This window comes from Perognathus longimembris, chromosome 4 (genome assembly GCF_023159225.1).
Source record: "Perognathus longimembris pacificus isolate PPM17 chromosome 4, ASM2315922v1, whole genome shotgun sequence".
NCBI classification, from domain to species: Eukaryota; Metazoa; Chordata; class Mammalia; order Rodentia; family Heteromyidae; genus Perognathus; species Perognathus longimembris.
In genome coordinates this window covers 24952302-24968681 of record NC_063164.1, presented here as the reverse complement: position 1 = coordinate 24968681, position 16380 = coordinate 24952302, and the positions used below count along the sequence as shown (strand labels likewise).

The following is a 16380-nucleotide window of genomic DNA, read 5'->3' as shown; positions in this document are numbered from 1 at the left end:
CTTGCTTTTTTGCTCGGTGCTGCATTCGCAGGAGGACTAGCCGTGCGTGTCACAGAATGACAAATGTATATCTGTTAATATTAGTAACCCTTTCCTGGTGCATTGCTCAGGGGATTTGAATCTGCCCCCCCCCCCCCCCCAGTGTCTCTAAAGGAGCCCCGGGCTTCTCCCTCGGTGGAAGGCAAGGTCTGGGTCTGGTGCTTTTTATTTTTTTTTCTTTTTCTTTCTTTTTTCTTTTTTTTTTTTTTTTTACAGCGACCCTCCACTCAAATGCGAGGCCGTGCAATCACCTCGTGGGCCGGGCCGAGCCGGGAAGGGAGCGTTAATTAAAAAGCAGCTTTTGTGCCCCTGTACCTCTCGGTGCAGACACCGGGGAGTAGGGCAGCGCGTTTAACCCTTCCCGCACCACGTCCCCCCGCCCCCCCGGCTGCTTTTTTCTTTTTCTTTTTTTTTTTTTTTTCACATGTTGCTTTGAATCACCACTTCTTGTTGGAAATTCATCTGGCCATTTTTGTTTTATGCATCTCGGCGCTCAGAGCCACGGTCTCCATCCCCGCGACCCGAGAGCCCCAGTCGTTCCGGTCGGTGCCAGATTGCTTTTCCAGGGCTGAGGAGTGGGGCCCCCGGGAAGGGGAGGAAGTGTCCGCTTTAAGAGAGGGGGAGGCAGGGGCTCCGGCGGGGCGGGCGCGGGCGCGGGCGCGGGCGGGCGGGCGGGCGGCGGGTGGGCGGGGGGCGGTGCCGAGCCCGTGCGTCAGAAGGGGCCCGGTTTTCGCACCTTGGCTGACGTCAAAGCTGCAGCGGGGCTGCGACGCCGTGGCCCGCCGGTGCGAGCGCGAGCCTCAGTCGTGACTCGGAGCCCGCGTCTGCAGACTCGAGCTCCGCTCTCCGCTCCAGGGCAGGCGTGGCTGGGGGCTGCCGCCTCTGACTGCGTTCGGCTCGGGACGGCTCACGACCCCCGGGGTCCCCGGCGTCGCCCGCCGCGGAACCCGGTCGAGAGGGAGAGAGCGTGCGTCCAGGTCCAGACTTCGGTCTTCCCTTCGGGGGCCCGGACCCCGGGAAGGCATCCCGTTCGCCTCGGCGGAGGTGAGCTGAACGTGGGCCGCCGCGCCGCGGGGGCGGGCCGGGGCGGCGCGCGGCCCGGGGCCCGGACGACGCCCGCAGGCGGGGCCTGCTCGGTCTCCCCGCCGAGCGTCCGGAGGCGCGAAGCGGCCTCCTCCCCACCCTCGGGGGCTCCGCGATCCACTCGCCGGACTCCCGCTCGCAGGTCTCCGGCTTCCCGCTCCTCCGTGTCCCTTCCTCCCGCCCCGGGGGGCTAGCGAGAGCCGGGCGGGCGGCCCCGGGCCGGGCTGGGGCGGGCTGGGCCGGGCGGCGGCGGGTTGCGGAGACAGGGGTTGGGCCCGGGGGTCCCGAGTGGGGAGCGGGGTGGCCGCGGGGTCCCCGGGAAGGTTCCACGTCCGCCCTCGGGTCTCGTCGGGGCACCTGCGTGGCGGAGCCCGCGGAGCCGCCGTCCACACCCCCTTGCCCGGGACGGGAGCGGGGTCCCCGGCCGAGGCCTTCTCCAGCCGCGCGGCCCGGAGTGCGTTTTGGAAACGTTCGAAGTGTGGAATTGGTGAGTGCGCGCGTGTGCGCGCCCGAGTGTCTGCTTGCGGTGGGTTCTTTTTTGGGGGGTGGTGGTGGTGGTGGGAGAGTGCGCGAGCGATCCTTTGGACGATCGTCGTGCAACAGTTGTGTACACCCGGGCAAATCTGGCCGTGGTCCCGACTTGGGCTTTCAAGGCCGCTTTCCAGGTTTTCGGACTCGGCGAGTGTAAGGTAGAGCCGCGGACCGGCGCGGCTCCCGAGCCTCCGACCCGGCGTTCGTGCCCGGATGCAAGTGTGAGCGCTGCTTGTTGATTGCACTTATTTACTCTTGGCTGCAGTGGACCTCCGAGCGGGGCGTGAAAAAGCCCGTGGAAATCTCAGCCGAAGGAGGCAGCTGAGGAACAGTTTCGGGGGGCGGGGAGGAAGGGGGTATATCTCTCATCTTTTTTTTTTCCTTTTTTTTTTTTTAAATTTAGCGAAGACATAAATTTATGTAAGTGCTTTTTAATCATTTCCCAAACCTTATCTTTTTCCATGAGTGTATACTAATTTGTACAGAGGGGCTGCATTGTGATTATTTCTGTACGTGCCTATCATGTACTTCGGCCAAATTCAGCGCCCCCCCCCCCCCAGTCACAATTCTATATGCGTGTCTCACACGTACGTGGAGTATATATTTTCTGCGTGGTTTTTCTTTTTAAACTAACATATTGGTGACTTTTTCTCCCCCCCTGTTTTGTTTGAAAGCCAAGCGTAACCGGGCAGAGAGAAACTCGTTGAAGATTTGATTACGTATCACTGCAGTGGCCAGCCTATTGGCTGGAAAACTAAATTCAGGGTAGCAACCGGTTTCTATAAAATATTGTTTACTCTGCTTGATAAATTGAAGCAGTGTTGTTTTTCTTTTTTTTAACAGTGCAATTTGCAACCAGTTAGTGAGTTGTGAAATTAATTTAGTGGCTCACGGCTTGCATTTATTAAAAATGAAGTATAAGATAGCATGGAAAATGCCAGAATTCATTTTTTGAAGGTATTGTTTTGAAAGCCTTGTTTAAACTGCGCATGTGTTTCTGTGTGTGTGTGTGTTCTGTGCGCGCGCGCGTGTGCGCACCCACACGCGCGCTAGCTTTTAATATAAAATGTATTGTTCCTATGGTGTCATGCTTAATAAATTTTGAAATCACTAATTCAAAATATTGTCAGCACTCAACGGGAATGATGCAATTAAACTAAAGGTTAGTTTTACACTTTTTCTTTCTTGAATAGTGATATTGTGTATTGCACCCGAAATTTGGTTTCTGGTTGTTTTCTCCTAATATTAAAACAATCCACATTTGTAAGAATACACAAACACTTAATGGAAATTGGGAGTTTAAAGCTGGGTAGATTGACCAGCTTACACTGGCTATATTGAGCCAGGAAGAATATACCTGGTCAACTTAAACCTCAGTTTCCTGGTTCGTTAATTAGGAATTACCTTGCTTCCAATCTTTAAGGCTGTTTGGCATTTAAGTGAAGTAATTTGAGTGAAGCTGTTGTCTGGGGTGTCCTGCTTTGATTAACTATTCAAGATTAGCTATTATTATTTTATTTAGACTGAATAAAGATGTCCAAAATGCTTGTCACCAAGGAAGAGCCTGCATAGCATGGATAAATAAAAAATTAAAAAAGGAAGATGAAAAGTGAAAATTAGTGAATAATGTTTGTGAACATTATTCACTATTCATTATTGTGAACTAATGTTGAATTATGATGTTAAAAATATTTGGCTGCTTTTTTGTGATTGCTCCCTAATTGTTTTTCTGCTGCTGGACAGGTAATTTTTTTTTTTTCCCCCTGAGGAAAGGAAAAAAAAAAAGACCTTCATGATAATCTTGCCTCAGGAATACCTTCCTGTATTATAGGCATGTGCCCAGCTCAGATTGTCCCTAATTTTTTTTTTGTAAAAATAAGATAATTTTCTTTTGTTTTTTATTTTCTCTCAACATGATTTCTTTTTTGGTGGCAATTAAAATATTTTCGGTGAAAATTCTGGATTTTGTCAGCTTTTGTCACAATGTTATACACTAAAACTCCAAAGTCATTTCAACAATATTTTTGTATTTATCTCTGGACCCTGCACAGATATCAGATGTGCACGAAATAGTCCTTAAAAAAAAAAAAAGCACTGAGGGAGTCGCAGTGCTGATATCTTTGTTCAGTGCCCTGGATTGGCTTATGAAATTTTAAATGTTACAAAAACCAATGAGAATGTGAACATTGTAATTTTTAAAGTAGCATTCTAATTTTTTGAAATGGAAAAATAAAGGTTTTTGTTGAAAAGGCTTTAACTGGATGTAACAGCTGTAAGAAGTTGGGGGGAAATATCTTAAGCATTAATCATAATTCTGCTCTTGAATTTGAAAATGTCTTTGGATTCTTGCTGTGCTATAGAGCAGCAAAAATGGAAACTTGTTGAGGGTGAATTGTGATGTGGCTTGTGGAAAAAAATCACTTGGAATTTAATGTACTCATTAAAATAAAACAAAACATACCAGGCTAATTAAAATAAAACAAAACATCCCAGGCTAATTAGTCAAGAACACCCAGCCTAGCCTTAAGCACATGTGCATTTATGTGTTTAAGGTATCAAGGTTGTGTGTATATGTGCGTGTGTGCGCACTCATGTCCTAAAAATCCTTTATCTTACAGTCTCACTGCTATTTCTTACCAGATAAGAGATTGCATCTTACACTGATAAAAATTAAAAATTAAATTCCATGTGAGCATTAAATATTCTGTTCTAGAATTACATATAATGGTGTGTAAAGGTGCTGTCACATGCTTAAATGAGAGTGGGAAAAGAAAGCGCAATACATTATGTTCTTAAAAAAATAGGTTTAAAACAAAGAATACATGACATGTTGATGGCAACCTGTGGGATATACAGCTGATGTTTATTTTATTGAACTTTTCCATAAACTGATTATATATATGTATATATATATATGATTGTGCTACTCTAAGCACGTTTTAATCTTGTAATCGAAATTAATAAAAAGCACTTTAAAGGAAAACAATTAAAATTCTTGTTTTCCATTTAGGAGCCTAAATGAGACTATTTGAATTTGAATATTTTGATTAGTAACTAATTTTCCAATAATGCAGGAAACAGCGCTGAGTAGTTTTAGCTAATTCTTAAAACCATTTCAAAGCGTCTTTGAGTAGGAGGTAGCCATTGTTCGAGAATTTTCGTAAAGCACGCTTTGAATATACCTCTTTCAAAAAGGAAAATAATTCACACACTAAAATTACATTTAAATTCTTTAGTCTGCTTTTAAATGTTGCCACGTCAAAGCTCTACTTTGCCTTTTAAATTCTCAAATGAAACCTTAGGTTCAGCCAAACTTGCTTATTTACTGTTTCCAAATGTATCTGTGCTTCTGGTACCTACGTTGTTCCTTTGAATATCGTTATTTCCCATTTTCCAGAATTGGCTTTAAAAGCCATATGTCCTCACTTTTGAACTCCCTGGCCACTCTTGCTGAAGCTAAACTTTTCAATTGAATCTGTTATCATATTGTTTGTTTATTATTTATATTTATTCTTTTTTACTGGAAGTGGTAGGGAGGTCCAACATAGGACTTCCTGAATGCTAACTCTGCTACTAAGCTGTATCTTTACTCCTGCATTTATTTGTTCAAGCATTTTTCAACCTCTCCTTCATACTTGAATTGATTTTTTTATTCCTTTTTCGATTTTATGGTAAGAATACTTGTCTCGTATTTGTCTATTTTCCAAAGCTCCTAGCACAGAGAACTCCGCACAGCATAGGTGCTTAATAGATATACTTGATTAAAAAGAGGTGTCACTGTCTTTTTTTTTTAAATTGGATTAAAAAAAATAAGTAGGTGTGCTTGAAGTTTCAATTCATTAAGTCAAGTTATGAGTACAATACATCTTGTTCAGTGTTGGAATTGTTTTTAAACCAGTGGGTTCTGGGAAGGATAAACAGTTTGCCAACAACAATGCAGAGGAATACAAAAACCCTGATCATTCTGCTTAATCATCTACTGATATAGATGGACATTGAAGAATTGATAGTATTTTTCATTGAAATGAATACTTTAGCTGGTAGTTGAGTTGGGGACCCAGATTCAATTTTACTTACATATTTCTTGTAAAAGAATTCATTTTGGGATGTGACAGCACTTTTGCTCTTAACCTAAATGTTGGAGCACAGCTCCTTACATTCTTTTACAATTACTGTTCCCCAGACTCAGAGGTCTGAAGTGTTGGATGGTGAGTTAGATAGACCAATTGCGGTACCGCTTAGGAAATCATGTTGACACTCAGTGAGTAATAGTATGTAAAGTACTTCAAAAGTTAATATTCTTTTTTAGTATTTAGAAACATGATTTTTTGTTCAAACTTTAATGTGGCTTGGGATACTTGTTTGGTCTGTTGAATATACACATGGGAATGGAATTTAACATTATTAACATTTTTTTATTTTAATTTACAGGTGTTTATCAAGACTCAATCCAGTGAATGAAATACCTTCACTTTTTCTGCTTCGGGTAAGTCATTTGTTATTTTATTAAAAAAAAAGTCAAGTTCTAGTAGAATTCAGAGTTTGCATAAAAAGACCTACTCAGTTATGCCAAATAATATAGTCCCAGACCTGAAAGAAATGATCTTTTTTTTTTTGGCCAGTCCTGGGGCTTGGACTCAGGGCCTGAGCACTGTCCTTGGCTTCTTTTTGCTCAAGGCTAGCACTCTGCCACTTGAGCCACAGCGCCACTTCTGGCCCGTTTTCTGTATATGTGGTGCTGGGAATTGAACCCAGGGCCTCATGTTTAGGAGGCAAGCACTCTTGCCACTAGGCCATATCCCCAGCCCGAGAAATGATCTTTATGCTAAGAATTTTATTAACTCCTATAAAAAGTGATAGCTTATATTATTGAGTAAACTTTGAATTGCTTGGGAGTATTTTCATTGTACTTAATGTGCGCCTGCCTGGCCTTCCTCTCTGGCCTCTAATGGGATTTGATTTGCTAAGTTTTCAGGTAGAAATCAGGCATGTTAATTTTTTAAAATATCAACACATGCTGCTGGTTTGTTATAACCCATTGTCACGGCAGGAGAAGTGATGGACATGACAGGTGATCATGCTAAAATGCTTAAAGGCCATAAAAGGCAGTATTTCATTTGTGTGTAGACTCGTTTTATTTTGCCTTTCATTTATTGATGGTTACATTTTTAATAAATCACTAAAGTAGTTGTCATGTACTTATTTGTCAAGCAAAAATGACTAAAAATTAGGTTTAATTTTTAGAATCCTCTTAGTCTAAAAATTGCCTTAGCTATATAACTCAGAAGTTTTGTTGCATCTTATATCTTGCAGATTATTAAATGAAATAAATTAATAGAGAAAAGACCAATTTAATGTAATTTCATATATTATTTCAGATGCTGATTTAATTGACTTCTTTTCCTCGTAAGTGTGAGAAGTCAGAAGAACCAAGGTTCTCCACCGAAAGTAATAGGTAAGAGAATGTTATGTTGGATTTTGACTTGATGACGCTGTTGTATTCTCATCTTACTGGTTTTAAGGCTGTGATTTCATTTTTCAATCATTGATGTTAGCTTAAACTGAAGCTTTTAAACTGCTGTATTATCTTATTTAGAAGTACTCATTGGGAAGTGGCACTGTGGCGCAAGTGGTAGAGTGCTAGCCTTGAGCTGAAGAGCTCTGGGACAGCGCCAAGGCCCAGAGTTCAAGCCCCACAACTGACCAAAAAAAAAAAAAAAAAAAGATGTACTCGTTGGTAAGCACCAGTGGCTCATGCCTGTAATTATAGCTACTCAGGAGGCTGAGATCTGAGGATCGTTATTCAAAGCCAGCCCGGGCAGGAATGTCTATGAGACTGTTGTTCCCGATTAACCAGCAAAAAGAAGCAGAAATGGAGCTGTGGCTCAAGTGGAAGAGCAACTGTAGCCTTTAGCAAAAAAAGCTGAAGGACAGTGCTCAGGCTCAGAGTTGAAGTCCTAGTACCAGCACGACAACAACAAAATCCTCAAGTAATGGAGCCAGGTGTGGTACAAGTATGTGTGGCACGTACTTGTAATACTAGTGCTTGGATGGCTGAGGTAGGAACTTCTGAAAATTTGAGGCCAGCCTGGGATTTATAGGGAGACTTTGTTTCAAACAAAGAAGTACCCAAGGCACATAGGATTGTCACATATTTTATGATAGACAAGAAGGTTTAAAATAAAATTTAAAACTTAACTGGGAGGCAGAGATCAGGAGGATTATGGTTTGAAGCTAGCCCTGGCAAAAAGTCATCAAGAGGAGCTGGGAATATGGCCTACTGGTAAAAGTGCTCGCCTCATATACATGAAGCCCTGGATTCGATTCCTCAGCACCACATATATAAAAAAAGCCGGAAGTGGTGCTGTGGCTCAAGTGATAGAGTGCTAGCCTTGAGCAAAAAGTAGCCAGGCACTGAGTTTAGGCCCCATGACTGGCAAAAATAAGTCACCAAGACCTCTTCCCAATCTCAGGGAACAAGCTGGGTATGGTGGTACCTGTCTGGGATCTCAGCTATGTAGGAGATATATAGGTAAGGGGATCATAGAATAATCTGAGCTAGTCCAAGGCAACAGCAAGACCCTATCTGAAAAAAGAAAACAAAAAACCAGAAGCAAAAGGAACCAGGGGCATGGTTCAAGTGGTAGAATGTCGATCTAGCAAGCAGGAATACCTGAATTGAAATCCCAATACTAGAGGAAGAAAAGCCCTTGAAAAAATTATTTATAGCTTTGTGGTTTTAAGAAACCAATAAGAGGGCTGGGATTGTGGCTCAGTGGTAGAGTGCTTGCCTAGCATGCATGAAGCCCTGGGTTCGATTCCTCATACCATATACACAGAAAAAGTTGGAAGGGGTGCTGTGGCCCAAATGGTAGAGTACTGGCCTAGACCCTGAGTTCACAAGCCCCAGGACTGGCAAAAAAAACCCAGTAAGCGGTGGGAGGTGGGAGGTAGCTCAGGCCTGTAATCCTAGCTACTCAGGAGGCTGAGATCTGAGGATCACAGTTCAAAGCCAGCCTGGGAAAGAAAGTCCATGAGACTCTTATCTCCAATTAACCACTAGAAAACAGAAGTGGAGCTTTGGTTCAAAGTGGTAGAGCACTAGTCTTGAGCAAAGAGCTCAGGGCCCAGGCCCTTAGTTCAAGCCTTATCACCACAAAGAAAAAAAAATAAACCAGTGAGAACAGTACATTGAAGCTTTTACTTAAAATAACCATAGTTATACATGCATTATGTCAGTAAATATATTACCTGTTTATGAAAGTTATTTGAAGAGAATTTAAAATTCTGAATCCTAGGCTCTCCTGTTCAGGTCTACTAACTGAGAATTGTGATTTTTGGCATTTAGCGTGGTTTGGTTTGGAAAGTACTGCAGTATGTAGTGGTAAAGGATTATAATTTTAGGTGGATGGAAACTAGAAAACGATTTATTTGCTGAGATATCTCTAAACACTAGCAGGAAACATTTTTAATACATTTTTGATTTATATACTTGTCAGAAGAGAATGGTCTTGCATTTGAGCTGCGATTTTTATTAAGTTGGTTGGATAAATTCTCCTAACATTTGCCTGTTTTATGAACTGAGCAGAAACTGCCTTAGATTCCTGGACTGTCATATACAGAATTAGACATGGAAAATTTAAATAATCTCAAGTTTTGCATAGAAACATCATAGGAAAAATTAACTCCATAAGAGAAGAGTAAATATACTGTCATACTATCTTACTGACACTGGCATTGTACTCACAAAGTGAAATTTTGAATTGAAACCCCTTTGCACAACTATTTAAGGATTATGAAAAATAAATTGTTAAAAAAAAGTAATTTAGCCAGGCTCATGCCTATAACCCTAGCTATTTAGGAAGTTGAGATCTGAGCATCACCATTCAAAGCCAGCCTAGCAGCAAAGTCCATGAAACTCATATCCAGTTAATCACCAAAAAAAGCAGTAGTAGAGCTGTTGCTCAAGTGGAAGAGTGCTAGCCTTGAGCACAAAACTTCAGGGACAGTACTTAGGCCCTGAGTTCAAGACACAGGACTGGCACACAAAGTAATTTGTCTTTCGATAGTGAGTACTGCATTTTTTGTTAGCGAATCAGTTCCTAGTAATGTCAGTAAGCCATCAGAAAATGGGTAAGAAGTTTCATCATTTACGTCTTCAGATACTGGCAAAAAAGATGATTAATTCAGTGTCTCATATCTGCTTTCTGTACTTTTTTGACTGCTATTAGAAATAGGCCTTGTTGGGCTGGGTACTGGTGGCTCATGCCTATAATCCTAGCTACTCAGGAGACTGAGATCAGTTGATCACAGTTCAAAGCCAGCCCGGGCAGGAAATTCTGTGAGACTTCTATGTCCAAGAAACTACTCAGAGAAAGCTGGAAGTGGCACTGTGGCTCAAGTGGTAGAGTGCTAGCCTTGAGCAAAAGAAGATCAGGGACAGCATCCAGGTCCTCAGTTAGATCTAGGACTGGAACAATAAAAAGAAATAGCAATGGGTGGAAGCTGAGCAGGGTGGGGCACACCTATGTCCTCAGATTCAGAAAGCCAAGATCAGAGAACTTTGAGTTTAAGGCTAGTCTGGGCTATGTAGCAAGACCCTATCGCAGAAAAAAACAAATAAAACAAAAACACCCCCCCAACTGGGCTTTTGAGTCATTTTTCTCATAGTAGTAAGGAATTTTGATTTTTTTCTACTTTCAAATAGTTGCACTTTTTTTGCAGTTTGGGGGTTGGAAGAGAGTAGCCACCTGCCTTTGGTTACTCAAGATGCAGAAGAGTCAAGGATATTGCAGCTATTGCCGTGTGCAGTACAGTAACCTGGAACAGGTGAGAGGTTCCACTAATATGATGACACCTTAGAAGATCTTAGTTGTGAGCCTCTCTTCTTTTATACTTGGTTAAATTCATTTGCTCATTCATGGAACAGAGTAGATGGAAACCCAGCTCATTTGCAGATAACTGCTTAAATTCTAGCACTGTGACCATGAACAAATTGGAGTTTGATTTTTTTTCCCCCCAGTGCTTACAGCCTAGTACAGTAGGACAGAAAATGAGTCATATGAACTCAGCACACAGTGTGTCAGGTTGTAAAACATTTTTCAAGTAAAAGAAAATAAAGGGGGTACTCATTTAGGTCAGGTGGCCAGGAAAGGCCTTAAAAAAAAACCAGACAAACCCAAAACGTGACATTTGAGTTAATATTTGAATCAGGTTTGGTGCCAGGTTTGCATGTATATGGGAGAAGACTTTCTAGGTAGATGAAAGTAAAGGATAGAGACTCTCAGGCAAGAGTGTTTGTCACCCAATGGAAAACCAAGAGGTAAGGCCAGTGTGGCAACAGTGGGAGGGGAAAGTTGGGTCAGGAGTGATAGGCAAGGAAGGCCAAGGAAGAGCTACTCTGAAGCTGCAGGTTAAGGTAAGGACTGTACTTTATTCCAAGTAAAATGGGAAGACATGTCTATGTTCTGAGCCCACGTGTTAAATCCTCTAACTTGTGCTCTACAAGGATCATTGCTGCTACTGTCGGGGAGAAAAATGGGTATGTTGGTTCTTTTAAATTAATTTTTTTATAGAGATAATTCGTACACTGTCAACATTTCTCTTTTAATATGTGAAATCTAGATATAGGTTCAGCGAGTACACAAAAGTATGCTAATTCCAGAACATTTCCATCATCCTAAAAGGAAACCCTCTATACAAATATTCTGTATTTCCTTGTTATCCTTAATTCTTGGTAAATACAAATCTACTTTCTGTTTGAATAGATTTAACTATTATATATATTTCATATTAATGGAATCATATACTTTTAGACCTTTTGTGTACGGCTTCTTTTTTAATAAGCATGAGATTTTTCAAATTTCATCCATGTCATAGCATGTATTCCTACTTCATTCTATTTTATGACTGTATAATATTCCATTATAATGATAGCATCATATTTTGTTTATTCATTCAATTAATGGGTGTTTAGGTTGTTTTTACTTTTTTTGGCTACCATGAATATTGCTATGAGTATTTGCATACAAGTGTTTGTGTGGACTTACATTTTCAGTTCTCCTGGGCTTATATGTAGGAGTGGAATTGTTGGGACATGGTAACTACCTTTTTTGAGGAACTGCCTCACTGTTTTCCAAAGTAGCTCTACTATTTTAATGTTACCACCAGCGATGCATGAGGGTTCTAATTTTTCCTGGTTCTTGCCAGCACTTTTTTTTTTTAAATTGTAGCCATTTTAGTGGATGTAAAGTTATATTTCATTGTGACTTTGATTTGCATTTTCTTAATGTCGTTGATCATGCTTTCATGTGCTTATTGGCCATTTGTGTATCTTCTTTGGATGAATGCCTATTCAAATCAGGTGCCCATTAAAAACATTTTTAAAAAACATTGTTGAGTTGAAAGTCTTTTATGTATTCTGTGTACTCTAGACTCCTGGCAAATACTCTCTCCAATTTTGTGGGTTGTCTTGATAGTATGCATTGATGTATAAAAGTTTTTCTGAGTATGGTGGTACATGCCTATAAGCCTGTGATCCCAACAAGGGGAGGTGGAAGCAAGAAGATTATTCCAAGTTAGCCTAGGCTACATAGTGAGACCTCAAAAAATCTTTTTAGAAGCTTTTATGTATTTTTTGAGGTCTTACTATGTAGTCCACGCTAGTCTCCAATTTTCCATCCTCTTGTGTCAGCCTCCTGTGGGAAGAAGTGTGAGTCACCACACCCAGATGAATTATTGATTTTGTTTTGTTTTGTTGTGTTTTTTTGTTGTTGTTAATGTCAGAGGATTGTTCAGTGTAAGGTCATGAAGGGGTATGCCTATGTTTTCCTCTAAGAAGATTTATAATTGATCTTACAATTAGGTTTTTCATCCATTTTGAGTTAATTTTTGTGAATGCATAGAGGTAGGAGTCCAGTTTTATTTTGTAGCTTGTGGCATCTAGTTATCTCCACGTCGTTTGTTGAAAAGACTATCCTTTCTCCATTGAATTGTCTTGATATCTGTTGAAAATCAAGATTGACTACATAAAATGTAGGAGTTATTTTCAGTTCTATTCGGTTGGTCTCTATATATCTAAACTAATACTGGTACCACATAGTCTTTAAAAAATCATGTTTAATTGACACATAGTAATTGTATATGGTATTCTGTTTAAGCACTTGTATTCAGTGTTTAATGGTCAGATCATTGGAGTTGGCATATCTATTGCCTCATTTGCCATTTTTGTATTGGCAACATTCAAAATCCTCTCTACTGTCTATTGTGAAACATGTAATAAATTGTTGTCAACCATAGCTACCCTGTTGTGCTATAGAATGTTAGAAGTTACTCTGCCTACACATGTACACTCCTGTATCTGTTATCCCTTCCACTCCACGCCCTCCTTAGGCTCTGGTAATGATTATTCTACTTTTCTTTGAAAAATTGTGCTTTTTAGCTTCTACATGTGAGAAAATGTAGTATTTGTCTTTTTGTGGCTGACTTATTTTTACTTAACGTAATATGCTATGTTCTATGTATGTTGCTGTAAATGACAGATTCTGTTTTTTGGGGGGCAGTATTGGGGTTTGAACTCAATGCCTTGTGTGTGCTAGCCGAGCACTTTACCACTTGACCCATGTCCTATCCCCAGGATTTCATTCTTTCTTATGGATGAACAGTAGTCCATTGTGTATATCAATTAACATATATACACATACATGTAAGTTTTATGTACATGTATATTTACATAGTATATATGTGGGATATATATGATATATATGTGTCACATGTATCACATTTTCTTTATCCATCTGTTGACCCCTAGGTTAATTCTATATCTTGGCTATTATGAATGGTACAGATAAACATGATACACGTGTGTCTTGAATTTATTGATATCATTTCATTTTGGTATGTACCTGGTAGTGAGATTGCTAGATCATAGGGTAGTTCTCTTTCTCATTCTTTGAGTCTAGCTTTTTGTTTTGTACATTGTTTTCTGTTAAGGCTATACTAACATATTCACATTGATAGTATGTGGGAATTTTTAAAATCTATATCCTTGATAGCATTTTTTTGTTATCTTTTTGATGATCTGACTGGAGTGAGAAGATATTGTGATTTTGACTTGCATTTCCCCACTGATAAGTAATGTTTAGTAATGACTAAGAATGATTAGGGATGTTGAAGGTTTTTTCATGTACTTGTATGCCATATTCTTTTTATTTATTTTTTTGTCAGTCCTGGGGCTTGAACTCAGGACCTGGACACTGGCCCTGAGTGTTTGTGCTCAAGGCTAGTGCTTTAGTACTTGAGGCACAGCTTCACTTTAAGCTTTTTAGTATGGTCTCATAGACTTTCCTGCCGAGGCTGGCTTCAAACTGCAATCCTCATTTCTTGGCCTCCTCAGTGGCTAGGATAACAGGAGTGAGCCATTGGTGTCCAGGTAGCCATGTTCATTTTTATATCCTCTTTTGAAAATGTCTGTTCAGGGCATTTGTTCATTTTAAACTTAGATAATAATAATAGTATAACAGTTGTTATTTTATTGTTGAGTTGTTTAAATACCTTATGGATTCTGGAACTTTATCCTCTGATGAATAGTTTGTAATTTTTTCTCTGGTTCTACAGGTTGTTTGAGTCTGTCTCTCTGCTAGGATTTGAATGCAGAGCTTATACTTTCTCCAGTCGCTTGAGTCAAGCCTTAGGCCTTTTTGCTTTAGATATTTAAAAATTTTAATTACTTAAATTAATTTTTCTTAGCAGTAGTATGGCTTAAACCCAGGGCCTCCCACTTGTTAGGCAGTCTACCACTTAGGGCATGCCTCCAGCTCTTGCTTTAGGTACTTTTTTTGGACAGAATCTTGGGATTTTGCTTGTGGTACATTGAAACCACAGTCCTCTTATTTATGCCTCTCAGGTAGCTGGGATTATAGTTGTGTACCACCAAGCCTAGTTTATTTGTTGATATTGCCAACTATTAGCAGTTTTTGTACAGCTATTCTCCCATCTCCACCTTTTGAATACCTGGGATTACAGGTAGTGCAAGTCACTGGCCCTGTACGATGTTTCTTCTCCCTTTTCATTTATTTCCTTTTAAGTACAGAAACATTTTAATTTGACTGAATCCCATTTGTCAGTTTTTGCTTTTTGTTTCCTGTGATTTTGGTGTCGTATTCCAAAAAAAAAAAAAAATCTTGGCCTAGTTCTGAAGCAGTTCTCTTATATTTTCCTGTATTAATTTCATAGTTTCAAATCTAAGACTTAATTCTGTGGTTCTTTTTGTATGTTTTATGAGACAGAAGTCAGCTAGGCACCAGTGGCTCACACCTGTGTAATTTTAGCTACTCAGGAGGCTGAGATCTGAGGATCATAGTTCAAAGTCAGCCTGGGCAGGAAAGTCTGTGAGACTCTTACCCACTGTTAATTTCAGAAAGAGCCAGCGATAGAGCTGTGGCTCAAGTAGTAGAGTATTAGCCTTGAGAAAAAGAAGCTCAAGGACAGCACCTAGGCTCTGAGTTCAAGCCCCAGTCTGGTAAAAGAAAAGAGACAAGTCTCTTTTGCATATACTCAGTTTTCTCAGTGCCACATAGGGTTTTTTTTTTGTTTTTTTTCTGTTCTTCGTTGCCTGAAGGTATGTGGATTATTTCTGATGTTTTCTTTGCTTTAAACCCAGTACCATGCTGTTTTGGTTACTATAGCTTTGCAGTATATTTTGATAACATTTTTCTACTTTTATTTTCGCTCAGGATTGCTTTGGCTACTTAAGGTTTTTTTTTTGTGCTTTCACATAAATTTTATGTTTTTTTCTATTCAGTGAAGAATATAAGTGGTATTTTGATAGGAATTGCATTGTATCTTTAGGTAGTGTGGAAATGTTAATATTTTTTCAATCCATGAACATGAGATGTATTTTCAATTTTTGTGTCCTCTTCAATAATTTTCTTCTATTTCATAATTTTTATTGCAGAGATCATTTATTTTTGATGAAACATAGCATTGTGAATAAGATTTCTTTCTCAGCAATTTTGCTTTCTGATCCTGAGGCTTGAACTTAAGGCCTTGTGCTCTCATTCAGCTGTTTTGCTCATGGATGGTGCTCTACTGCTTGAGCCATACCTCCTCTTCTAGCTTTTTTGCTGGCTAATTCTTAATTTGTCTATCTGGCTGGCTTTCAGATGTCAGCCTCCTGAGTAGCTGGGATTATAGGCATGAACCACTGGTGTGGTGCTTGTTGTTCTTTTTGTTTTTTCTTTCTTTTTTGGCCAGTCCTGGGCTTGGACTCAGGGCCTGAGCACTGTTCCAGGCTTCTTTTTTTTTTGGCCAGTCCTGGGCCTTGGACTCAGGGCCTGAGCACTTTTTTTTTTTTTTTTTTTGGCCAGTCCTGGGCCTTGGACTCAGGGCCTGAGCACTGTCCCTGGCTTCTTCCCGCTCAAGGCTAGCACTCTGCCACTTGAGCCACAGCGCCACTTCTGGCCATTTTCTGTATATGTGGTGCTGGGGAATCGAACCCAGGGCCTCATGTATACGAGGCAAGCACTCTTGCCACTAGGCCATATCCCCAGCCTCCCTGGCTTCTTTTTGCTCAAGGCTAGCACTCTGCCACTTGAGCCACAGTGCCACTTCTGGCCGTTTTCTGTATATGTGGCGCTGGAGAGTTGAAACCAGGGCCTCATGTATAGGAGGCAAGCACTCTTGCCACTAGGCCATATCCCCAGCCCCGTTCTTTTTGTTTTTTGAGAC

At 40.7% G+C, this 16380-nt stretch overlaps 1 protein-coding gene across 4 annotated transcripts in view; it reads left to right on the top strand.

The window, feature by feature from the left end:
- The first annotated feature begins 865 nt into the window (after positions 1–865).
- Zdbf2 (zinc finger DBF-type containing 2) overlaps positions 866–16380 on the top strand; it is a 53279-nt gene continuing 37764 nt past the window's right edge. For 3 of the 4 annotated variants that reach the window (XM_048344886.1, XM_048344888.1, XM_048344889.1), the window contains exons 1-4: positions 866–1083; positions 6085–6139; positions 7032–7108; positions 10378–10482. In XM_048344886.1, the coding sequence (XP_048200843.1) occupies positions 10423–10482 (60 nt within the window). In that variant the 5' untranslated portion in view covers positions 866–1083; positions 6085–6139; positions 7032–7108; positions 10378–10422. Of the gene's footprint in view, positions 1084–2493; positions 2611–6084; positions 6140–7031; positions 7109–10377; positions 10483–16380 lie in introns of those variants that run through there. The other variant, XM_048344887.1, reaches the window with a different exon arrangement.